The sequence below is a fragment of the Podarcis pityusensis genome (genome assembly GCF_964106645.2).
Source record: "Podarcis pityusensis genome assembly, chromosome: 4".
Lineage (NCBI taxonomy): Eukaryota > Metazoa > Chordata > Lepidosauria > Squamata > Lacertidae > Podarcis > Podarcis pityusensis.
Window position 1 is genome coordinate 37078630 of NC_138027.1, and position 26394 is coordinate 37105023.

Consider the following 26394-nt stretch of genomic DNA (forward strand, 5'->3'; position numbering starts at 1 on the left):
AGGTGGTATACAGCATGGCAGCCAGGTTACTGACAGATGTTGCAAAGTGGCATCATGAGTCTTTTAAAAGAGGCCCCATGGAACATGTGTACTCTGTATCCACGGGGCTTCTTTTAAAGGACTCACCCTGTACCTGTCCTCAAGAATCTGCACTGGCTATCTGCCTGCTACTGGAACCAATCTGAGGTGCACCCACTGGTAGACAAAGCTCTAGCTCTATTTAATACCCAACTATCTGAAGGACCAGCTCCCTTGTTACTGGTCAGTCCATGCTTTAAGATCTGCATGACTTGCTCATGGTACCACTGATATCCATAGATCATGGCAGAGTAATGTGGCACACTACGGATGTGGAATTCCCTCCCCACAGAGGTTTGTTTGTCCCCTAAATGTCATCTGAAGACATACTTGTCTCCCCAGGCCTAAAATGCAGGCTGAGAGGTCCTGGATGCATGATTGCTTGCCATTTCTGATTTTTGTTTTTTTCTGTTTGGACTATACAGTGGTACCCTGGTTCCCGAACAACTTGGCTCCAAAATAAATCAACTCCCGTATGCTGCAAACCCAGAAGTAAGTGTTCTGATTTGCAAATGCTTTTTGGAAGCCGAACGTCTGTTTCGGCTGTTGGCATTGTTTCTGGGACCAATCAGAAGCCGCGCCTTGGTTTGCGAACGTTTTGGAAGTCAAACGGACTTCCAGAACAGATTGAGTTCGAGAACCAAGGTACCACTGTATTATTGTTTTATGGTTCTGAGATATTTAACCATGTACCGCCCTTGGAACCTTCAGACTGAAGGATGGAAAGTAGTAATGATATTAATTTTTGACACTTACCTTTGACCAAAAGAGCAGCACCAGGCACAACAATAATAATGACTATTAGTGCTACAAGACCAAAGCTGATCTTCTTAAGAAGACTCATCTCAAACTTCACAGCTTTAAGTAAAAATGAAAAGGGGAGGAGAATTTAAACACTAAAGTACTTAAACACAAATATACTGCTTTTACATTTCATCTGATTCTATGATCTACTGGAAGAAAAAGCATCAACAGAATATAAATGCTGAACGTTTCTGCAAGTGATTTTGGACAGCAGTGATTATAAATAAAACTACATAATCATGTTTATGCTGCTGTAATCATTCCATACCACACTTACAGAGGTGCAGTGAAGCAGGGACAGGCAAGGATGAGGCACTACCACCTACTTCACAACAAAGGTAATTATCTTCTGGGGTGCTATCTGCCAATCTTCTGCATGCCAAATAAATCAGCTTCTCCCAAAGAGAAACCCATCAAGTAAGCTAATCAGAAGAAAGGTAAGTTACACTAGCTTGCATGACTAAGGGCTAAAATGCCACCATTGTTCTGAAAAAGACCCTTTTTATGACCAAACAATTTCCCAGAAAATAATGAGCAAGCTTTTAGGTCCGCCAGAACTCTTCATCAGGGTGGAATTCAGGAAAAGGCTCAAAGAGGTATGAGGGGAGGGGAAATGCCTTATTACCGAACCCACAATGTCTGCATCAGTAAAAAGTTCAGCTTTGTAAAATAGTCTTATAAGGGGCGGGCTGTGTGAGTTGTCATAAAGAGCATCTGCAGTTCAGAATTTACTACGGTGCTTATTTGTACACTTATGCATAATCTAAAGCATCCACATATTTGCCAAATGGGAATGATGTGCCTAGTGCAAACTGGTTGCATTCCACCAAAGGCTTTTAAAGAGGCAAGACCGGAAGTGGGAGACGAGGATAGCGGAAATGGTATCCGCAATTCTAAGAGTTTGTAAAATGTATTTTTAGGCTTCTGGAAATTGTCAGATGGCAATGGTGGTTGCTCGTGAGTAACCAGTCATGACTCTGACCTGTCTTTTACACGTTTTATTTTGGTGCAAAACTATTTACAGTGCAGAACCACAAGTTCATGTCTGCCTCAGTCGCTAGCAGAATCTGGGAGTGGTCGTTTCCAGGTCCTTCCCCAGCATAAGAGCTTAGTCACCCCCAGCCTTTTCCTTCCTTCTTTGCGTTTTACACCTTTGCGCAAGGTGGGCGACGGAAAAGGCATGCTTCCCTCCTGGCCGGCTTGGCAAGGAGGCGTGCTGAGGCTCCCAGCAGCATCCTCTAGCCCTTTCCCCTCCTTTACCCTGGAGGTGTGGCCTTTCCCAACCTCAGACTACGGAGTAAGGCGCTGGGGCTCCCAGCAGCATCCTCTGGTCCCTTCCCCTCTTCCCCACTGGAGGTGTGGCTTTCCCCACCGCAGGAAGAGGAACTGCTTTGCAAGATTTTCGGAGGTTCCCTGTATCCCAACTGCCCCTCTGCCTCCCTTCCCTGTTCCGATGGCAGTCCCCTGACAGAAATGTTGGCTTCCTTCTGTTATTGCATGCAATTAGGGATAGTTGGATTCCTTAAAGCCTGGTCTCTTTGTTGCTACACGCTTTGAACGCACATGCAAGTGGGGTGATGGCTTTCCATTGCTCTATGAGAATATGTTGAAAAGAATGGCTGCCTCCATGAACACTACTCCCCTCCATGCTGCTGCCATACATTTATGTCCTGCTATGAACATTCTCATTTGCTTTAGATGCCTCTGTGTTAAATTCAAATGGTTTGCCTGCCCCTTTCTACTACTGGCACACATTATTCATCCTACACTTGTAACTGAAACAAAAATTCCAACTCCTCCACTAAAGGTTCATACAATAGCGGATTCAGGATCGGCTGTGTGAAATCTGTAGCAATCATCTACACAACCTATAAAACTCCGAGCAACTCAAACTGGCAATATCAAAAGGGACAACTGCAACTATGCCCTCCAAGACTTCCTGCCCCCATTACTACTTTCTGTCATGTCAATAGGAGGCCACTTCAGAGATGCTGCGTTCCTGCACTCCTCTTCATCCCAGCAGCAAACACTCCACCTGTGCCATACAATACTGGCCACAAGCAAAATCTACAGCTCTGTCTATGTGTTGCTGTATTCTCCAAGATTCTATTTCAAATCAGAATTGCTCGGCATAGAGTTCAATTCGTCTGCTGTTAGCTTCATGTGTGAGACAGATCAGATCCTAAATTCTTCCTTCCTATTCAACAGAACATGCCAGTCTTCTTCCTTTTCTTTTTTTAAAGACACCCAGTTAAATTAGCGAAGTTACAGAAGTGGTTTGGTTCAAAGACTGATGGTTCATAGGTTTATACAGCACTTTGGGAGCCTTCCAAAGAAAAGAAGTTGGAAAAATTGTACGCTCAGTAACACCAGCTGTGCTCTCTTCTGCCCTAGGCACTGTTAACAAACTGCCAGGTACGTTTCTCTGTTCCAGAATCATCTTTGTAGATGTTGCACGTGGTAAAAAAAAAAAAAAAAAGACACAGCATGATTTCCGTGTTTTAAAAAGCATGTGTGTGAGAGAAAGAAACATTGTAAGTAGAATTCTAAAGAGCAGCATTTAAAAGCTGAACAGCTATCAGTAATCACCTCTCACTATACTCATGTTTTCTGATACATTAAAGCAGTAGCTGTCTTATAGTTTACCTCTGCAGCACAGCAATAAATTGGAAATGCTCTGTTTTGCTACTCTGTCGAATGTTTACTTAATCAGCGTGCCATGAAATAATGCCTACAGGCATTGGGTTAGCATCCCCAAGAAACATTACATCACACAGATGTAAGTACTCTCCAGCACAATGGGACTGTTTTTAGCTTAATAATATGTACTGTATACAAAGTGATGTCTAAAGTGATTAGTAAGCTTTGAAGATCCACATCTAGCATTACAAACTCCCTCAATGTTCACAATGCCCACTGCAACAGGCACTGGCCTATGAATGACATTTTAAATTACACAGTATTATAAATAACAATTTGCGTTCTCTCAAGTGCTTCAACATACGTACCAAGGGCATGTGGAATTTTCAGAAGCAAATTGAACGAAAATATTACCTATTAAATCCTGCAAATAAAAGAGACAGGCAACTGCCAAACAGATGGCTACTAGCACTACCCAATCATTGCTCTTCTTTTGTAAGCCACAGAAAGAATTAAAATCGACTTTCCACATTATTAGGAGTACAGTGTTGCATTTTTTTCTATGTGCATAGCCGAAAAGGAGGGGTTCCCCAGATAAGCAGCAGTAGCAGCAGGCCATGCATTTCAATATATTTACCCCTTGCCTATGAACTGAAAACCCTTCACTTGGGCTCTTCATTCTTGGAGTAACAACCCTCTAGGATTGATTCAAATGCCTAGGTACATGTAGCAGAATCACAATGTATAGGAATAAAGTATGTCTGGGGGGTGGGGCGGGGTCTGGAAGGAAAGAAAGAATAAGAGGATAAATGGCTGCCATCCACAAATATAATTCTTCAACTGGTTTCTGAAGAAGCACAAAACAAGAGAAAATCCTGAATTTTCTGGTCTTCCCTTGATCATGGACTGGATGAGAGCCAATAAACTGAAGTTCAATTCAGATAAGACTGAGGCACTGTTAGTGGGTGGTTCACTAGACTGGATAGGTAGAAGACTGCCTGCTCTTGAAGGGGTTATACTCCATTTTATCCTTAAGTAGCTTGGGGTGCTTGTGGATCCAATATTGTCATTTTGAGGCCCAGGTGGCCTTGGTGGCACAGAGTGCCTTCTGCCAGCTTCAGCTGGTGGCCCAGCTACACCCCCATCTGAATAGCCTAACTTCTGTGGCCTATGCTCTGGTAACCTCTAGGATGGATTACTGCAATGCAATACACACGGGGCTGCCTCTGAAGGAGGTTTGGAAACTTCAGCTGGTGCAAAATTCAATGAGCAGAATGCTCAACAGAACAAGACAGTTTGAGCACACATATAACACCAATCCTGCTCCAGCTGCACTGGCTTCAAATTAGTTTCCTGGCCCTGTAAAGCCTATAAAGCCTTGCATGGCTCAGGACCTCAACACCTTAAGGATCACCTCTCCCCATACAAATTGACCCGGACCCTGTACTTGTCATTGGAGGTCCTTCCCTATGTCTCACCTCCCTGAGAGGTCCGGAGGGTGGCAACATGAGAATGGGCCTTTTCTGTAGTGGCTCCCTGACTGTGGAATGCTCTCTCCAGAAAGGTTTGCCTGGTGCCATCACCACATGTCTTTAGGCAACAGGCAAAAACATTCCTCTTTACCCAGGCCTTTAGCCATTAAATAATCTATGGCCTGTTAAAGCGGTGTGTGTGGGTGTGGGTGTATGTGTGTGCTGCTGTTATTATGATCATTTTTTATGCTTTTTGTTATTATGCTTTTTATTATACTTTTATTATTGATGCTCCGTAATGTGTTCTTAACGTTGTACACTGCCCTGGTATCTTTTGATAAAGAGCAGTATATAAATTGAATTAACAACTACAAGACAACAGCTTCACTGCTGTTTATGTAGCAGGCACTGACTGGATATTCTGTATCTGATATATATATACTTGCACATGCTTATGTTTCAGTAATCACATCTATTTTGTCGTTATTTGGGTTCCTGCAACTATGTCTTTTTCTTTTTCTTCATATGTTCCTATGTTCATCCTGCTATGTTCTTTGTGCACCAGTGGGCATGACCCAGTTGCTATGTGTGGGGACTCCAGCACTCATTTAGTTTAACCATTGTGGTGGATGCCATTATATGACTCCCATTCATTTCTTAAAACTGATCGTTTAATGATCATAAACACGCATACACAAATATTTTAATGACAGAGAGGTATAGCATTATAAACACCATACTGCTATAATGCTAATTTATTAGCTATAATACAGCTATAGCGCTGTAACACTCTACTACAATAATTCCACAGCAGTATGGTGTCATAGGAATATTTCTCTTTCACTTTTTAAATAAAGGTGTATTTTAAAAATGAAGTAAAAAATGGTGCTCAACACAAATGTTATCGTAATGGTGTGCCAAGGTGTGCTTGGGTCAGTTATCCTGTCTGTCATGGAAAAACTGCACCCTTTAGAAAAGACTGAAGAGTGCATTAAAGGTAAATACATCTGTGAAGTTTCAAGTACTCCTTCCATTCAAGTACTCCGTATGAACCCAGAGAAAATCCAGGATGACAATGAATGAACGACGGTGCTGTGTGGATGCTCTGTAACACTGAGTGAATGAAGCATGGCAATTCCATACTAAATGCCTGTGGGGAAACGTTGGCTCATTCAGAGAAACATGTTAATGGACACCATAAAATGGGCTCGTAAGGTCAGATACAGAAAGAGAGCCTTATTATATGGCTGTTCAGCAAGTTTTCACTTCACGGAAAATGTATTCCACTATCTGGGAATGATGATCAGCCTTGGCTGTCTCCCCATGCCAAAAGTTACTTTACTGAACACCGAATGATACTAATCTATTATTTAGTATGGGTATTCATTAAAATTCTCACAGCAGTTTAAAATAGGACTCGGTGTAAAAATACAATTTAGCTAAAGTAAGTTTGAATAACTGAGGGGGGAAACTATTAAAGCTGTAACTCTATCTGTGTCTTTAATTCAGTTCTTTCAGTTAAATCTTTCTCTCCCCATCCTGTAACCTTCTCTTTACAGCAACTTTGAAGCTTTATATCAAAGAGCTTCTCCTTGTCCTTTAATAGAGCTCTACAAGGGTAAATTATTTCCCCAGATGCTACATGGAGCATTGGTGTGGGCTCATTCGGACATCACAGTACACGAATCAGTACAGCATAAATTATTACCTAGAATGGTGGAGTAACCAGATCTACTTCTAAGGCCTTTGTTCAATCAGAGACAGTCTGCCATATTCAGCAAGAATGCTTGCTAGGAAAGAAGTAACTCCCCTTTAAGCATCACTCCATTTTTATTGGATGCTACAGATTTTTAAATGTCATACAGGACTGCCAATGTTTAAAAATAGGCCATGGGGAAGCAAAAGTGATTGACGATCTCTGGAGATCACGCGTTAATCTATACTGCTGTGATTTTGTGAGGGAAATCTTGTAACTAGCATACCATGGCAATGTACCATGTATTCTGATGCTCTGTTCTTGGTCTTGAGCTATGTATACTATTATATATGTGTGTCTGCATAAGCCCTGAGCGATTAACTTTGCTTATTTACTTATTAAAGAGGTTGCTCTAATTTTATACCAATAAACAGAAGAAAAACAGTAATGGAGCCCACAAAGGATTAAAAGGCTTTGATTGATACCCAAATGATAATGTCAAGGAAGCTTCTCTTGTGAAATTTTTTCATAACTGGGAGCCACCACTGAGAAAGCCCTGTTCCTGGTAGCTATCTCCCTTGCCTCTGATGGCAGGGCACCCACAGAAGCCCTTTGGTTGCAAGGCATAGGAAGGTGTATGCAGAGGCAGGCCATGCTTCAATTCTCCCATGCAAAAAGAAGGGTTTTCATCTAATTGCTGGTTTTGCCCTTTTAGTTGGAGCTAGAGATTAGTCGAGTGCTGAAAATATCTCCTCCTTTAAGAAAACCAAACTAAAAACCAAACTCATTGTATAACAATTAATAATAAAATAAACTGCATTCAAAAATTATCAAAGGGGGGAAATGGGCATGGGACAAGAGTTCTGTTGCACTTTCCTTATTTACACGGTGGCTGCTGCGGTTTGTGAGCATGCTTTCTTTCATCCTACAAGTCTCCCCAGTGGTCTGCATTCTGAAACCTCACCAGGTGACTGCACTTCCTAAAAAAACTCACAACAATAAGGTACACTCAACCCTATTCCCACCAAAATTGTTAAGAAGTTCTAAATCACCCCAGAAATGCAGCAAAAAAGTAGCCACCCTAGAAGCCTATTTCACAGTGGGAGGGGGTTGGTTTTGCGGGGGTGGGGGTGGTTGTTTTTGAAGAATGGAAGACAGATTTCAGCACAGCACAGCCACAGTCAGTGCAACTAATGCAGCAAGGGCATGATGTGATCATGGTACCCAGTCCCAGTTAGTAAACTAGCAGCAACACCTTCAAAAGCAGCACCAAGTACTACAGTTGTTTAACCAGGAACTCACCAGAGCAAGGCTATCTCTGTCTAGACAACACTGGTCTAAGCATTCTGTGGCACCAAACAACTAGTGCTTGACAATGATGAATCAATGAGAAACAACTGACTGCAAACATAATCCGTCAGCAGAGTGCAACCCAGTCAACCACAAGATGAACACCTCAGTCTTTTCTGGACTGAGCTTCAATTTGTTGGCCCTTATTCAGCCCACTAGCACAGCGAGACGCTGGATTTAGCATTTCCTCTGCTTCACCTAAACTAGATGTGGAGTAGAAACAGAGTTGGGTGTCACCCACATGTTGAGAATATTCTACCTCAAACCTCCAGGTGAACTTACGCAATGGTACCACTCTGAGGCATCACTGTGTTACTATTTGTTTTAGGGCGAGTGGTGCATGAAGTGGCGCGTGGGCATTTGTTGTCAGTCTTTTGTATCTCCACCCTGAGCTGATTGTTACTTGCATAGGGCATTTTGTTGGGTAGTGTCACTTGAAAGGATAACAAAACCAGAATTTGTGGCTGAATGCAATCAGCAACGCCGTATCTACTGTTGCTTCCGCACTTCTCTTGGGATTCAATTAAACAACAACAACACTGTTCTGGCTCATATTTGTCACTGGAATAATCCTGTTATATTTATATTTCAATAACATGAAATGCTAAGTTCTGAGGTTAGATGTCTAGCACATAGTTGCTATGAATTTTCTGTTCCCCTGACTCCCCTCAACATGTCTGAAAGATCCCAAATCTCCCGACACCTCCATTTCACACCCTGCATTTTGCTAGTGCTGCTTAAGCCTTTATTGAAATGTTATCCGCAGCTGTACAGTTCAAGCACTAAGAATACAACAGGAGCCCTGCTAGGTCAGATCAAAGGCCTATCAAGTACTGCATCCTGTTTCCTGTAGTGATGAATGAGACGCCAGTCTAGGAAGTCTCCTAGCAAGATGCAATTGGGATATGAGCTGTGCAAGTACCTATTTTCAGATTATTTTTCAATCCAGTTGTTCACAGTAGGACTGATTTGTAGGCAGGCATAGGAAATAACTCCCCCAAAATTAAATGGCCAAGTTGAGGATCATCAAGAAAGGGAGGAGCAGTCACCTATTTCTTGCTCACAGAGCCAATACCCCAATGAAGAGTGGAGGTGGGACAGAAAGGTTGCCAAACCAGTTCCTCAAGCTAAAGCCATTCCAATGTTCCAAGTCTAGCCAGGCCCACTGAGATTGGGGTATTGGGTCAACAGGTGGTAGGGCCCCCAGACTCGGAGCTAGCTTTCTTTTTTTACAAAATAATAATCCTTCTAGAAAGAAGCAAAATGTGTTCTGTGTTCACTGTACCGCTAAGATCTTGAACAAGCAGTCATCGATAACCACAAGTTTCCTTTCTACAACAGATCATCAGAAAAAGGTACTGATCACCATCAACAGAAGTCACATATTAAAGGGTATCAGACTTGAAATTAATTACAATGGAATCTTTTATTCCTGGTAATTTTCCAAGAATGGAAAATGTTAGAAGCTACATAAACTGCTCATACTATGAAATCTTACACATTTTTTTAAACATAATGCATTAACTACTACTTCTTTTTACTCCATTGTTGGGCACATGCAAAGCATTTTACGATAAAATACTATTTAGCATTGGTAAGGAATAAAGAATTTAGTACTTACCAACATAGCCAACCTGTAGCAAAAACAATGCTACCGCCAATATGGCTGCACCAATGACTAAGAAACTTTCCGTTGGTCGAAACCAAGATGCTATAAGAAAAATATAGTAAAAAATACAAATTTTAGTTTGATTTAGCAACACAAAACAAGCAAGTCTTATTGTATTAATTAATATACTGACCCGACATTAGCTCTGGGGTTTACTTTGGAGACCACAGGAGGAACCAAACACTCACAGTCCAAACTGTCATTTTTCTAAGTTTCATTTTCATAAAATGACAGAATTGTGTATTTTTACTGTTCTCCCTTGGGCATGCCCCCCTACACCCAGTATCTTAAGAGTAACAGCTTCTCCATCTCAACAGACTGGCTCATTTCCAGGGGGACAGACTGAACATTAGAAAACTATTCTCTAGTTTCATTTTGACATTCCAAAAGTCCTTGACATGGAACAGACTATTGATAGATTACATCAAAAATCTTTATATGCCATTCACTAGTACAACTGAGTAAAGTTATTAAATATGTGCACACACATTAAAATATGAATGTTTAATTGTTGATTGCCTTCAAGTATGCTATTATCAAAGGAAATTGAAACAAGTTTAAGATGCTATTAAAAAGTTATCAAGAACTTGTTACTTTTATTCTTCTTTGATCTCATGTCTACCACAAAGTCAATTAATTCATGCCTAAATCTGGATCAATATACTAGCAAATTGAGACTCAGAACAAGTTGTACCACAGTGGCATCTTATCCATCCCAAATACTTACAGACTCTATACTACCATGGTAGTTTACATAGAACTTCATAATCTAAAAATAATATCACATTTCTTCTGCAAAGCCAAGTAAAGCTATTTGGCTAACAAAAGCAAGACCCTAGATAAAAAACACTGCAATGGATTTTAGCCTTTGGCATGCTTACTTAAATTTTTTTTACTTCTATATAAATAATTTTTATTGAGATTTAAGATCACCCACCAACACCAGTAAAACATCAAATCTTATTACATATATCCTACTTTATGCTCCGTAGAGCTGTTGACTTCCGTCCTTCCCTTCCATCAGTTTTCGTATTCTATTCTATAGTTCACAGTTTCTTTGATTAGATATTACAACATGACATAAGATTTACTTCAATCCTGCCAAAGTTTTCAAATTTGTACAGTTCTCACTTATATAGATCAAAAATTTACACCATTCTTTTTGGTACTTTGTCTCCTCCTGATTGCGAATTCTGTGTGTCAATTTAGCCATCTCAGCGTATTCAACCAGCTTTATCTGCCATTCTCCTATTGTCGGCATCTCCTGTTGCTTCCACTTTTGAGCTATCAGAACTCTAGCTGCTGTTGTTGTGTACAAATATAATCTTTGATCAGTCTTCTTAATATCTTCTCCCACCAAACCTAGCAAGAATTCTTCCGGCTTTTTGGGAAAGCTATACTTAAACATCTTTTTTAACTCGTTATAAATCGATTCCCAGAACTCTTTTAATTTATTACATGACCACCACATATGAAAGAAGTCGCCATCCTTTTCCTTGCATTTCCAGCAAGTTTTACTACTAGTGCTGTACATTTTTGCCAATTTGGTGGGAGTAAGATACCAACGATAGACCATCTTCATAACATTCTCTTTTAAGGCAGAACAAGCGGTGAATTTTATACTCTCATTCCAGAGTTTGGCCCATACATCATAGTCTATGTTGTGTCCTAGATCAATAGCCCATTTTATCATAGCCTCTTTTATAAGTTCGTCTTTTGTATTCCATTCTAATAGGAGATTATACATTTTTGAAAGTAGTTTAGACTTACTTTCTATAATGTCTATTTGAAATTTCGATTTTTTGTCTTCAAATCCTATTTTTTTGTCCTCTTTAAAAACATCATTGACTTGATGGTATTGCAACCATCCTGTCAATTTTCCAGCAATACATTCATAAGGCTTCTATTTCCAACCTTTTTCAGCCTTCATCAGAATCTCCTCATAGGTGGCCCCTCTCCCTTCTACGTTCAGTTTTTTAACTGTTAACATATCAATTGGTGACACCCACCACGGTGTTTTCCTTTCCAACAAATTCTTGTTTCTGTCCCAGACAGACTTACCTGGCAGGGGAGATACCATGATCACAAATTTTTTTTACTTCTGATCAGGCCAGTCCTTGAAATGCAAGAATACTGTGCAGAAACACAATGACAATTCAAGGAGCACAACATGACCTAACTTCTACAACTGCTATTGCCAGATTGTGATGACTACTTCTTTCTAATGGAATAAATCTGGCCATGCAAGTAAGCAGGAAAGAATCAAACTTCTTGAATGGAACAAACTGATTATACCCAGGAGCAGATTCAGCTTGTACACTTCAGCAGCTTGTCAGCTACTCACTAGTTATGAACAGTGCTATTTGTGGCATTAAATTCTTAGTACAAGCCAGGTCCCACAACAAAGCCATTAAGCTCAATTCAAAGGCTAAATCCATCTATCTATCTATCTAAACTGAAGAACCGGCAGTGACAAAAAAAAAAAAAAAAAAGCAACATCTAAGCTAGCTCAGTCAGTAGAGCATGACTCTTAACCTCAGGGTCATGGGTTTGAACCCCACATTGGGCAAAAGATTCCAGCATTGCAGAGGGTTGGACTAGATGATCATTGGGATTCCTTTCAACTCTACAGTTCTATGATTCCATCTACTTTAAAGGCCACAACAGAACTGAACTAGCACTTGCAAGTTACAAGAGTAAACAAACATGGAAAAGAGGGAACATGAAACATCCAAAATTATGCAAAGGAACTGGTGGAAAGAGTGTAATCATACAGACAAAAGGTCTACAGCTCATTAAGGGCTGCGAAATGAATGTTCTTGCAGAGGCCTTTATCAACAATACATGAAGTGGAGACTATGGAACGGTCTGTAACACATCTGCAGAGAGAAGTCTGCTCTACACATCTGCATGATCTGGGAATGGAGATTTGTCTTCTTCTTGCATCCCCTTGGAATGATAAGGTCACAAGGCTGGGAGAGGTTGCGGACCCAGCCTTGTTCCTCAACGCTAAGGTAGCAGCCATTGCTAGGAGTACTATGGCAGGGGGTTTATCACTTATGTCCCTTCCTGGATAAAGCCGATTAGCCAGTGACATACATGCCTTGGCCATGCCCAGACTGGATTACTGTAGCACATGCTACATAGGGCTACCTCCGAAAGCATCTGCTTCTGCAGATCTGGGACCAAGGCATCTCTGGCATCCTGCCATATGATCCTGTCTGCCCACTGCATTCAACATTCAAGGTCAAACAATGCATCCCACCACATTCAGAAGGACAACTGGCTTGAGTGTGAGACATGGCCTATTCTACTATAGCATCCAGCAACTTGTGGAACTCCCTCTTTAAAAAGACTTGGTTTGCTCCCTATCTCTGAAGCTCAAGGCAAGCTGTCAAGACCTTTTGATTTTGGCAAGTTTTTAATATGAGTTTTAAATTTAAATCTCCTTGTTTTTATGTTGAATTCCCCTTGGGGTTTTTACTGCATGCAACTCATTCTGGTAATTGAACTGCTCCTACTGTGCTTTAGGTCTTTAATGAACTTTTTTGGAAGCCACCTTGAGTTTACTTTATTAAAAGAAATCTAGCTACATATTTTTTTTCAAAATTAAGAAAACCCAGCTGAAAACACAGTTCTTCATTCTTATCAGTTCATGCTGGCAATTTAGTTGCACTAGGCTACATCAAAAAACATTTGAAAGAAGAATTAGCAATTCCATCCAAATTAGCAGTTCAGAATACAGATGGGGAACAAGCTGCCTGGGACCCAGAACCAGCCTCTAAAGGCTTTGAGTGGATGGACAAACCACTAAAATATTTACTGGTGGTAGCAGTGTTGCTGCTTCCATTTGGTTTTCTTTAAAAGACCCACTGTACAGAATTCATTAGGAATAGTAGCAACAGGCACTTGAGGCACTGCTACTGCAGGGGAAATGTCTCTCTTGGCTGATTTGTTTGAGGAAGGAGGGGCGTTATTGGTTTGTTGTTGTTTTTATTATTATGTGTTTTGTGTTCTCATTTTGTATTTTCATGTCGCGAACCAACCTGTGATTTTCGGATGAAGGGCAGCATGCAAATTTAATAAATACTCCTAATAAACAAAAACAAACCACAGAGTCCAGGAGAATCTTTAGCAGTGGTGGGGAACCTGTGGCCATTCAGATATTGTTGGACTCCAACTCCCACCAGCACCAGCCATCATGCCCAATGGCCAGGTATGAGTCACTATTACAGGCATCTAGCAGTTCGAAAGCAAGTCAAAGTGCAAGTAGATAAATAGGTACCGCTCTGGCAGGAAGGTAAATGGCATTTCCGTGCGCTGCTCTGGTTCGCCAGAAGTGGCTTAGTCATGCTGGCCACATGACCCGGAAGCTGTACGCCGGCTCCCTCGGCCAATAAAGCGAGATGAGCGCCGCAACCCCAGAGTCGGCCACGACTGGACCTAATGGTCAGGGGTCCCTTTACCGTTACCTTGGACCCCACTAGTACAAAAATGCTTCAATGCTCATGGCTAGTTACAGTGCAGTTAAGGAGCACTGAAGAGTCTTTCTCTGCCCCCAAATAGGTGTCAGAACTGAATCATGGCTCCAGTTTCCTCTCGAAACATACCGTGACACAACACTGTCAATTGTTAAAGGTAAATTGAGCTATCATGTTAGTCAGCTAAAATTGCTTATCCTTCTGCACTTCATATAGCTACATTATACAAATGCAGACAATTACAGACCGTCTACGAATGAAATAATGCTGTGTGTTCAGAGTAGGATAATTTGATCTAGCCATTTCTTACACAGAATTCTTGAATAACAAAATCCCAAAATTCAACTAATGGTTATAAACAAGCTGCAGGCCAAATGTAAATTGACTTTTAGAGTCAATTCCATTTCCAGAATTGATTACCAAAGTATTAGAATTCTGAGTTGCCATTACTTGAACATTCTTGAAATTCTTGGTGTATCATGCTTTCAGGAATGCCCCCGTGCATCACTGCCATTTCCTTTCTAACCAGAAGGTGGCATTACGCTTCCTTTGTGAGCTTGGGCAGCTTTTACAACTACATTTTAAAGGTATGTTTTGTCTAAGATTCAGGAAAATCACTTCTGAGAATAAGGACAATTTTGTTGTCAAGAACTGGAAGTGGAAACGTTTCAACAATAAAGAAAATTAAACAAAAGGGGGGGAAAGGAATATACATTTCTATATCAATTTCAACACTCATCAAGACATTTACCACAAGCGATAATCTCAAATCCCATAGTTCTACAAATGTGTATAATTCAGCCTGATTAATTCCATTAGAACTGAATAATAAACACATTTTAAAACTCAAGAACCAAAAGAACAATCAGCCTATATTTTAATTCCAGTTCAAGTTGCATTGCACCTGTAGCCAAAACAGCAATATCCATGGAGAAGAAAGATGTACATATACATAGGAGTAAAGCTCTTGCTGCTGCATTAGCTCAATACAGACAAGATACATTGTACCTCACTACCCTCAGAAGTGTAAGGAATGACGACCCGAGAGGGCCTTTTCTGCGGTAGCCCCTAAATTGTGGGACTCGCTTTCCACAGAGGCATGCATGTCTAGTATTTTCATCAAACAACTTTCGCCATGTGCTGAAGACATCTCTCTTTACATTGGCCTTTGGTGCCCCATAAGGCTCCGCATTTGTAAGAAATCAGCCTTTTAGTGTGGCAGTACCCACAATTTGGAACTCCCTGCCTACTCACATCTGGCGGATGCATCCAGTGCACTCCTTTCGGCACCTGCTAAAAACATTTTTGTTTACACAAGGCTACCCACACATGCAGAATGTTTGTATGCGCTTTAATCTGATTTATGATTTAGTTAGCTGCTTTCAATAGTCTTTTCCTTGTAATTTTATTGTTGGGTTGTTGTTGTTTTGCAAACTGCATTGAGCTTGCTGTTTTTTAAAAAATCAAGCAGTACATAAATTATATGAAATGAATAAGCATAAGGGCATAATCAAACTGCCTTATACCGAGTGAGGCCACTGATTCAACTAGCCAAGTCCTGTGTATTTCAGGGGTAGCCAACATGAAGGCCTCCAAATTTTGTTGGAATATGGCTCTCATAACCCCTGACCATGCTGGCTGAGGCTGATGGATGGTCTCACTCAGAGAGGCCCAGTATCAAAGAGTTTGGACTCAATTGCACCTGTTGAAGGTGTTTTGTAAGGCTGCTTCCTGGGTGTCTGTGTCTACTTTTGCAAAGCACTACTAAACTGACATTTCTACCTCTGCTAATTCCACTCTCAGCACAAAGGCTCTTCCTCATTCTTGTCCAAATGTGGTTGCCCAACTCAGGGTGTCAAGGGACATTGCTACAGTACATCCCTAAGCAGGTTGATCTCCAACTCGAACAAAAATGAAATTAGACTTCTCATAAGCCTTTGTTCTACTTTGATTTGGGAGGACATCCTGCCCACACCTGGTCCAAGGCTGTTCCTCACAGACTAGCCTGTGAAAGCTTATTTCATCATTATTTGAGTTGTGAGTCCCAGAGGAAGAGAGATTGTCCATATTCTGCCTCACTCTACTTCATACTGGATGCTATTAGTTTGCCTTGTTGATTTAGCTAAGTTACACAGTCTCCTAAGAAGTAGCGATTAGTCTACTTCCAGTCTCTGACAATTTCACACCCATTCATTCAAAAATCCATTCTGTCCATAAACCTGACTTTTCTATTAAAAACCCCCCAAATCTGTATGAAAGTTCGCATTTAAAAACATTTAAATGCAAATTTTATTTCAACACACACATTTCTAAGCATATTTTATTCTAAAATATACATTTTATAATGGATTTGTGTACTTTTTTGAGGCAAAAATTGTACTGCACAATTCCAAGAAGTGGATAATCTGAAAAATAATTATGCTCCAATTCTTGTACAGGAGCTAAAAATTAGGTCAGTTTGCCAGGTAAACAAATGGACAGAACAAGGCCCTCCATCCCTGCTTAAGAGGATTCCCCCCACCCGCATATCTATGGCTTGTCTCAAACTGGGTGCCTAACTAAATTCATTAAAATTCTGCCTCTGGAAACATATGGTGAGGATTATTTTATTCATTTTATTTGTCACTTACTAAAAAATAGAAGATAATAATAATAATAATAATAATAATAATAAATTTTATTTATATCCCGCCCTCCCCAGCCGAAGCCGGGCTCAGGGTGGCTAACAACAATCAAATAATCAAACAATCAAATAATCCAACATTCTAAAAACATTTCATTATAAAAATTAATTAAAATCAAATTAATGGCAACCGTTGAGCAAAATTCTGTGCAGGTTGCCAGAGGAGGGAGTCAGGCTGGGCCCTGACCAAAGGCCTGGTGGAACAACTCTATGTTGAAGGCCTTGCGGAAAGATGTCAGGTCCCGCAGGGCCCTAGTCTCTTGTGACAGAGCGTTCCACCAGATTGGAGCCGCGGCCGAGAAAGCCCTGGCTCTAGTTGAGGCCAGCCTAACCTCTCTGAGGCCTGGGACCTTCAGGATGTTTTTATTTGCAGATCGTAGGTTCCTCTGTGGGGCATACCAGGAGAGGCGGTCCCGTAGGTACGAAGGTCCTAGGCCGTATAGGGCTTTAAAGGTTAAAACCAGCACCTTAAACCTGATCCTGTACTCCACCGGGAGCCAGTGCAACTGGTATAGTACCGGATGAATGTGATCTTGCAGCAAAGACCCCATAAGGAGTCTCGCGGTGGCATTCTGCACCCGCTGGAGTTTCTGGGTCAGTCTCAAGGGCAGCCCCACGTAGAGCGAGTTACAATAATCCAGTCTGGAGGTGACCGTCGCGTGGATCACAGTGGCTAGGTCAGGGCGAGAGAGATAAGGGGCCAACTGCTTAGCTTGGCAGAGATGAAAAAATTCCACCTTTGTTATAGCTGTAATCTGCGCCTCCATAGAGAGGGAGGTATCGAAGATTACACCCAAACTCTTAACAGATGGTGCTGGCACTAATTGCACCCCCGCAAGAGATGGGAGTTGCCCCCCCAACCCCATATCGTCCCGTCCCAGCCAGAGGACCTCTGTCTTCGAAGGATTTAACTTCAACCGGCTTCCACGTAACCATCCAGCCACAGCTTCCAAACATCTGGTCAGTGTGCCTGGGGCCGAGTCAGGATGGCCATCCATCAACAGATAAGAGTTGGGTGTCATTGGCATACTGATGGCAACCCAGCCCAAAACTCCGGACACGCTGGGCGAGGGGGCACATAAAGATGTTAAAAAGCATCGGGGAGAGTATCGCACCCTGAGGCACTCCACACACCAAGGAGTGGTGCGATGACAATTCCCCCCCAAGCGCCACCCTCTGTCCCCGACCAGAGAGAAACGAGCGCAGCCATTGAAGGACTGTGCCCTGGATTCCCACGTCGGCAAGGCGGTGGTCCAGGAGTTCGTGATCGGCCATGTCGAAGGCTGCTGACAGGTCCAGAAGAATCAGCAGCCCCGACCCGCCTCGATCCAGCTGCCTGCGGAGATCATCTGTTAGGGCGACCAGAGCCGTCTCGGTCCCATGACCAGCGCGGAAGCCGGACTGGAATGGATCCAGAGCCGATGTTTCATCCAGAAACCTACCAAGCTGTTCAGCAACCGCTCTCTCAATCACCTTACCCAGGAATGGAAGATTCGAAACCGGGCGGTAATTGGATAGATCTAAGGGATCTAATGATGTTTTCTTTAAGAGCGGGCGCACCACTGCCTCCTTCAATTCCCCTGGAAATATCCCGGTGCCAAGGGACAAATTGATGATATCCCCCAGGGGGGCCCGCACCTCGTCTGGACACGCTCTAATCAGCCAAGACGGGCACGGGTCAAGAGGGCAGGTGGTGGGCTTTCCAGCTCGGAGAAGTCTGTCCACATCGGCTGGGGATATCCGGTCAAAGTGGTCCAATACTGGACCCAAGGACAGTCGAGGGGCCTCCAGTTCCTTTATTGTATCCAAATTGGCAGGGAGGTCATGGCGGAGCAACAGGACCTTCTCTGCAAAAAAGCTTGCAAATGCCTCACAGCTGTGTGTCAGATTGTTATTTAAATTTGGCTGTCCTTCAAGGGACGTTAAAGACCTAATTATACTAAATAACTGCGCCAGGGGAGAGCTAGCGGATGCAATGGAGGCCGAGAAGTAAGACTTCTTAGCGGCCTTCACTGCCATCTCATAGGTTTTCGTAAAAACCCTATAAGATGTTCTTGAGGCTCCGTCACGGGCACCCCGCCATACTCGCTCTAGCCGTCTGAGGTCCCGCTTCATTTTCCGAAGCTCCTTGGTAAACCAGGGAGCCCGGTTTCTGCGGAGTCGCAGAGGGCACCTAGGTGCGATCTCATCTATGGCTGCCAGGAGCTGGATATTCCAGCCCTCAACAAGCTCAGTCAATGAGTTGCCAGGGGGAGCAAGGTCCTGCAAGGCTTGACGGAATCTATCAGGGTCCATCAGCCTCTGCGGGCGAGCCCAAATTGGCTCGCCACCAAAGCAGGGTGGGGGTGGAAAGTCAATCATGGCTTTCAGAGCGCAGTGATCAGACCATGGCACCTTCATCGAAGGAGACATGATCACATCTATACCTGCACCAAAGATCAAATCCAGCGTGTGGCCTGCTTGATGTGTGGGGCCTGAAACAAACTGGGAGAGCCCTAGTGTCGCCATGGAAGACACCAGGTCCAGAGCCTGTGAGGAGGGAGTGGCATCAGCATGGATGTTGAAGTCCCCCAATACCAATAGGTTAGGGAACTCAAAGGCCCAGCCGGCCACCGCCTCCAGCAGGCCTGACAGGGTGGCTGATGGTGCGCTAGGTGGCCGGTACACCAGCCAGACAGCCAAGCTCACCTCAGAGCCCCACACTAGGCCAACAGATTCAATACCGGGGATCGATGGCGATGGTAGAGCCCTGAAAGAACAATCTTCCCGGATTAATAATGCCACCACTCCCCCCCCCCGGCCCACAGTCCGTGACTGGTGGAGGATGGAGAAACCCAGGGGCGCCATCTCTCGTAAGGTAACTGTTGCCCCTTCGCGCACCCAGGTCTCCGTCACACAAGCCAGGTCTACCCCCTGCGAGGTAAAGAAATCTCGCAGAGTGGCGGTTTTGTTGCCTATAGACCTGGCATTGCACAACACCAGTGACGGAGGTGAGTAATCCTTGCTCACCCTACCCTCGTCCCTCGGGATGGGGCGCAGATTGGAAGGGGTACGAGCATATCCGTATCTCGATCCCCTTCGCCTATAACATCTGCCCCCACCACCATACCTCCCTCGCCCCTCCATGGTAGCAATCCCAAGCCTCATACAAGCCTCCATTTACAAAATAGAAAAACAAACCAAACCAAAAACAATTATACCTAAACAAAACCAATCCCCACCCCAAACCACAATAAAACGGAACAAAATAAAAATACATAGATAAAAACCACTGTTCACGGTGGTACAACAAAGTAAAAAGTAAAAACACCTTTAAAACACTTTAAAATATATAAAAACATAAGCACCAACTAAGAGCAAAATGTCTGAGTGAATAGGAACATCTTCACCTGGCACAGAAAACTAATAGTGATAGTGCGAGGCACATCTCTCTAAAAGGAACATTCCAGTCAGGGAGCCACAACCGAGAAGGCCCCATCTCATGCTGCAACCCTCCACACCTCCACTGGAAGGAATACACAGGTGATGAACATAGGGTTCAGGTAGGTTTACATGGGACAAACCAGTGCCTAAGATATTGAGGTCTTGAGCTGCACAAAAATAGCACTTTGAATTAAGTCTGGAAATGAACTGGCAGCCAGTACAGTTATACAATCAAACCTCCTACTTCCAGTCAACAATCCGGTTCCTGAACTCTCCATTAGCTGCTGTTTCCAAACTGTCTTCAAGGAAGACCCACATATCACGCATTGCAGCAACCTAACCTAGAGATTACCAGAGCGTAGACAACAGAAGCTAGGCTATCCTTGTCCAGATAGGGTCACAGCTGGGACACCAACTAAAGATGATGAAGGCACTCTGCACAATTTGTGCCTCTAGTGATGGTAGTGGATCCAGAAGTATCCCCGAACTGAATACCTACTGTGGTGTAGGGACTGCAACTTCATCTAAAAGGTAAAGAGACCCCTGACCATTAGGTCCAGTCGTGACCGACTCTGGGGTTGCAGCACTCATCTCGCTTTATTGGTCGAGGGAGCCGGCGTACAGCTTCCGGGTCATGTGGCCAGCATGATTAAACAGCTTCTGGCGAACCAGAGCAGCGCATGGAAACGCCGTTTACCTTCCCACCGGAGTGGTACCTATTTATCTACTTGCACTTTGACATGCTTTCAAACTGCTAGGTTGGCAGGAGCAGGGACCGAGCAACAGGAGCTCACCCGTCGCGGGGATTTGAACTGCCGACCTTCTGATCGGCAAGTCCTAGGCTCTGTGGTTTAACCCACAGCACCACCCGTGTCCCCCACAACTTCATCTAGAACAGCTTAAATCCCACCTACCCAGTCAAAGGAACCACCTGCTAACAGTGCTTCAGTGTTACCCAGATTGAGCTTCACTTTATTGGCTCTCGCCAACCTAGCATATCCCATAGCTGCCAATGTGAAGGGCCCAGGACACATGTAGCCACCTGCATTGATCCAAGCACCTTTCCCACATCCTTGAGACATACCAGCTGAAGCTCATCCAACAAAAAGAACCAGACACTGCTCTGGATACCTCTTAAGATTCACCTACTATATTGTATATGGAAGGGGTAGCCCGGTGTGGGAGAAAATACCATTCTAGCCACCATGAATGCAAACCAGCAGCCTAAGCCTCTTCAGCCTGAATGATGTATCACCACCAGAAGCAAGCATTGCCAAAAGTGGGCACTGCCACCTTGCCTATGGCTTGCTTGACTCTCCTCCACTTACCACACTGAACATCCAATGAATGACAGAGGGACAATGCTCATCTTAATCATGGTGCCAGGGAGGGGGAGGGGCTGAAACCTCTCCTCCATCCAGCCCAACTTTACAAGGAGATACATATTGTCCCTTCCTTATTTTGCCATCCACTGTGCTGTTTACAAACCTCATATGGGGACATTGGGACTCTGCAACCCAGTGCATGCCGCCTTCTTGTGGAGAAAAGGTTTATGATATTTTATTGCAGCCACCTTAACCTGCTGCACTGTTTGGTTTTGTGGTTTTCAGACTGGATGCGTTTTATGAGCTGCATTGGATTTTGGTAACGAAACGAAGGGTGCAGGTACTTTAAATACACTGTGGAATTCACAAGGATAAAAGAAAACTGTCTAAAATCAAGATGCAAGCAGGAGTGGCTCCCCTGGCAGGGAAGAGGAAACAGTCTCCTGGCAGGGTCATCACTAGTTTACATGAATGGGGAGAGGTAAAGTGAAGGCAAGGTCAGGGCTAATTGGCATAGCAGCAGGAGCACTGGATTGGTTCCACTGGTGTGACTGCACAGCCCTGACATCACTACATTCTTGCCCCTCCTGATAAGTGGCAAAGAGGACCAGTGACAATGGTATTCTGATGTTGCTCCTAACCTCAGTTTGTATTGATGATTATTAGTGTTATATATTATTAGTGCTTTGTTTTACGCCTGCTTCCCTGGTGTTTGTCCTAGCACGGCTTCAGATTTGTGGTTGTAGGTACTTGCATTAATCCCATGTTTTGTAATGGCATTGTGCCACAGACAAAAATTAAAATTAAAATCACTTACCGTATTTTTCCGTGTATAAGACTAGGTTTTTTCCTTTAAAATAATGTCAAAAATTAGGGTGTGTCTTATACACCTGGCCATCTCCCCCCATTTTCTTAAATCTGAGTCCCCCAAAATAGGGGGCATCTTATACATGGGGGCATCTTATAGACGGAAAAATATGGCACTTTATTACCACTGTAATTTATTATACTGTAATTTTCCATTCCATTGCCCATTCATCGAGTTTGAGGAGATCCTTTTGGAGCTCTTCAAGCATGCCTGAAACATTACCATCTCAGATAAATCCGCTGTCACCTACCTGCCAACATGGCTTCTTGCACCCCAACAAACTTGCTTGCCAGCTACAAATGATCCTGGCCCTCTAGGAAGCAGAACACCAAGAAACAGATTCTCCAACCTCCAGCAAAGCTCTTCCCAAGTCATAGAGGATTTGGTGGAACGTTTCTTGTGCTGTGCTGAGCAAGCCGAAACACATTCGCCAAAACTCAGTGCAACACGAAACTTCTGTCTGCAAGACACAGCATGAGAAGCCACACTGGGCACACTGCCCATTGTAAAGCTCAATAGAGAGCCCCACCCCACCCTGCCCTCCTCTAGCAGCCACAGAAGTCTCAGGGGAGGGAAAGACTCCATTGTCAGCACCAATTCTAGCTGGCTACTAAACTAAAATGTGTGGACCCCTGGCTACTTTGTCATTCACCCAAGAATCCAGATAAATTATACATCGGCCTTTAAAAGCACCAGTCTTGATACAGAACAGATAAAAACAAGACAAATAACTTACGTGTACCATATCGAAGTTCAATTACATGCTCTCCTTCTCTGTTTCTTTCTACTACTATACACGTGTAGTTTCCAGGAACGGCTTCCTTTAGAGACATCTTGATTGATGCAACACCAGCAGTTAGGTTCGCTATATCCAGTAGATCTACACTCAAAAAAGTATTGTTTCTGAAATACCTGTTCTCATAGCCATCATAAGTAAAAAACTCTTTCCCATCTATTTTCCAGTTCAAAAACATTTCATCTCTGCTGAACCTTTGTAGATTAGTAACTATGCACGGTATGATAATTTCGGTTGTATTACAGACATCAAAGGAAACATTGTGAATCTTCTTAAACATCAACTGGGCAGAACCTGCAAGAAGGAAAAACAACTGTTACTTATTTGAACAGAAAGAATTAAGTCCATGCTAGTGTTGATAACTTTTGGAAGGTACATTCTGCTGAGGACTACCCCTGTACAAACTCATAGAATGAGGGCCACTTAAGAACAGTTCTGGATGTACTGTGCCACTATTAGCCAAAATTGTGGAAACTTTTGTTAATTACTCCATCACTAACGCTGCCTCAGAAGAACATCAGGTAACAGCAGCACAGAAAGGGAAAACAAGCCAGCTATCAGTTTTTCCTCTGCATTATTTGATATTCCAATGTTTGGGATAATCCCCCCCACACTCCCAATTATTTGTTGTGATTGCTTTGTACCAGTACTGTTGTCAAGCCATCTTAATCATATCAGAGAGAAGGTGGGGCCTAAACAGGCAAGAGTTTCTAAAATATTCAGCTTAGGAACATCTCTGTTTTACCAATATCAGACAATATAAGTTTGCTGTCCTATAGTTTCACAAAGCTTCTACACTTCAGAGATTTACAATTCTATGTGTCAATTTATTAGCTACTCAAAGACTTATTGGCACTTCATAGGCCTGAGCATCATCTTGTGGCTTACAATGGTGTTTAAATTATTGAGACCCCCAAGGCTATAGTACTGTCACAGGCCTCACCTGGTTTCAAATAATTCTAATTCCCCAGAAGAGAGTTGTTTTGAAAGTAAGTCTGCAGTCCTAACCCCATTTACCCCAGGAGTAAAGTAGTGATGTATGGAAGTGAGAGCTGGACCATAAAGAAGGCTGATCGCCAAAGAATTGATGCTTTTGAATTATGGTGCTGGAGGAGACTCTTGAGAGTCCCATGGACTGCAAGAAGATCAAACGTATCCCTTCTTAAGGAAATCAGCCCTGAGTGCTCACTGGAAGGACAGATCCTGAAGCTGAGGCTCCATTACTTTGGTCACCTCATGAGAAGAGAAGACTTCCTGGAAAAGACCCTGATGTTGGGAAAGATTGAGGGCACAAGGAGACGGGGACGACAGAGGGCGAGATGGCTGGACTGTGTTCTCGAAGCTACAAACATGAGTCTGACCAAACTGTGGGAGGCAGTGGAGGACAGGAGTGCCTGGCGTGCTCTGGTCCATGGGGTCACGAAGAGTCGGACATGACTAAACGACTAAACAACAGGAACAGCAGCAGCAGCAACAACAACAACAACGCTAATCAAACTCAAGTGGATTTACTTCTGAGTAGACAGGACTGCAGCCTAAACCCCTTCTCTCCTTTACAGATAGTAAGAATCTTGGACCAAATTAAAAGCATTATTTTGAGATTTCCCTTCAACTGTCAGCATTTGAAAACTCTTAAAGCACCATTCCTTGGTCATTGGAAGAAAGATATTGGGAATGCTCACAAAAAAATACTCAGGTGGTGCACTTCTAATCTCCAATCATTCTTCCTGAGCAAGGTTGGGTTGTGGAATACTTCCCACTCCTGGCTGAGCTGACCTTAAAGCAGCATTTATGATTTATCCAAACATAACTATTAACACCGGCTAAGGGCAAGCCATGCTGGAAGTTGTTGCTGGTGGAAAGGGCAAAGAAGGGGTATGCCCAACGTATGCAATGAGCATGTCAGGGCAAAGAAATGAATTAGCAAAGTTACTCTGCATCCAAATTTCCTAGTCCCACGGACAAAGTTTAGTGTAATTTACACCACCAAACCTTCAAGTGCAACTAAAATTGACCCCATATGAGTCAATGAAAGGGCTGCCCCCCTGCAGGCAGGACCCATTAGGATGCAGGTTAATTCATGCAGGAAATGCACCAGTGCAAGGGTCTCTTGGCATATCTGCATAGACAAAGTTGCTCTGTTAATTTTCTTTTCTTCTATTTAATGTTGACAAGACCACTTGGTCAGAACATAAGATGAGCCTGCTGGATCAGACCAAAGGCCTATCTAGTACAACATCCTATTGTCACAGTGGCCAACCAGATGCCAGTGGGAAGCCTACATGACTCAAAAGCAAGAACACTCTCCACACCGATGATTCTCAGCAGCAGGTATATAGAGGAATACTACCTCCAGCAGTGAAAGTAGAACATAAACCCTTATCCTCCATGAATTTGCCTAATCCTTTAAAAGTCATCCAAGTTGGTGGGCACTGCTACATCTTGTAACAGAGTAGGAAATTTTTGCCCACAGAAAGCTGACATGATTTGAAGGTGTCCTACCTGCTGTCTGAAAAGCAGGTGCACTAGTTGTTTACAGATTTCAATTTTGATATCATTAACTTTTAGGTCTTTATGTTGAGCTAACCTAGTCCCCATCTTCTATGCAACCCAGCTTAGCCTTTTCTGTTCCTCTTCAAAACTCCCACTTTAACTCTCTCACACACTACAGACTGCTTACGTGCTTGAGCCGAAAGGTTGATGCATATAATTTATTAAACCTGTAGGTGGCTGACAGCGGCACATGTTGTGTAACTTGAGCACTTGCACTGCCTGCGTAACCCAGCAACTTGGAAAGCTTGCAGGCCAACAGATGTGGGTCCTCTGAAGGGTCACCAAAGCTATAGGCTCAACAGCAGAGTTTGCTTCACCTGATGCCTCCGACCTCTGCAATTCACGGACAAGGGAATGGAGGCAGGCTCACAAACTCTAGCAGCGTGAAAACCACAGGCTAGGAGGAGGAAACCACAGGCAATAAGGAACTGCTTTGCAGTCAAGTACCATGCACAGAATACCATTTGGTGAGTGAGCAGGCAAGGCCCTCTTCTGTGCCCAGAACAGAAATGCAGTGGGATGGTGCTAAAGAGATAGCTCTCTGTCCCCCTCTTCT

The 26394-nt window shown here is 43.2% G+C and overlaps 1 protein-coding gene across 7 annotated transcripts in view; it reads right to left on the reverse strand.

The window, feature by feature from the left end:
- CD47 (CD47 molecule) overlaps positions 1-26394 on the reverse strand; it is a 49842-nt gene that overhangs the window by 22101 nt on the left and 1347 nt on the right. For all 7 annotated transcript variants that reach the window (XM_081002762.1, XM_081002757.1, XM_081002759.1 and 4 more), the window contains exons 2-4: positions 23226-23579; positions 9662-9751; positions 835-936 (exon numbers count right to left, since the gene is read on the reverse strand). In XM_081002762.1, coding sequence (XP_080858888.1) covers positions 835-936; positions 9662-9751; positions 23226-23579 — 546 coding nt within the window. The remainder of the gene's footprint in view (positions 1-834; positions 937-9661; positions 9752-23225; positions 23580-26394) is intronic.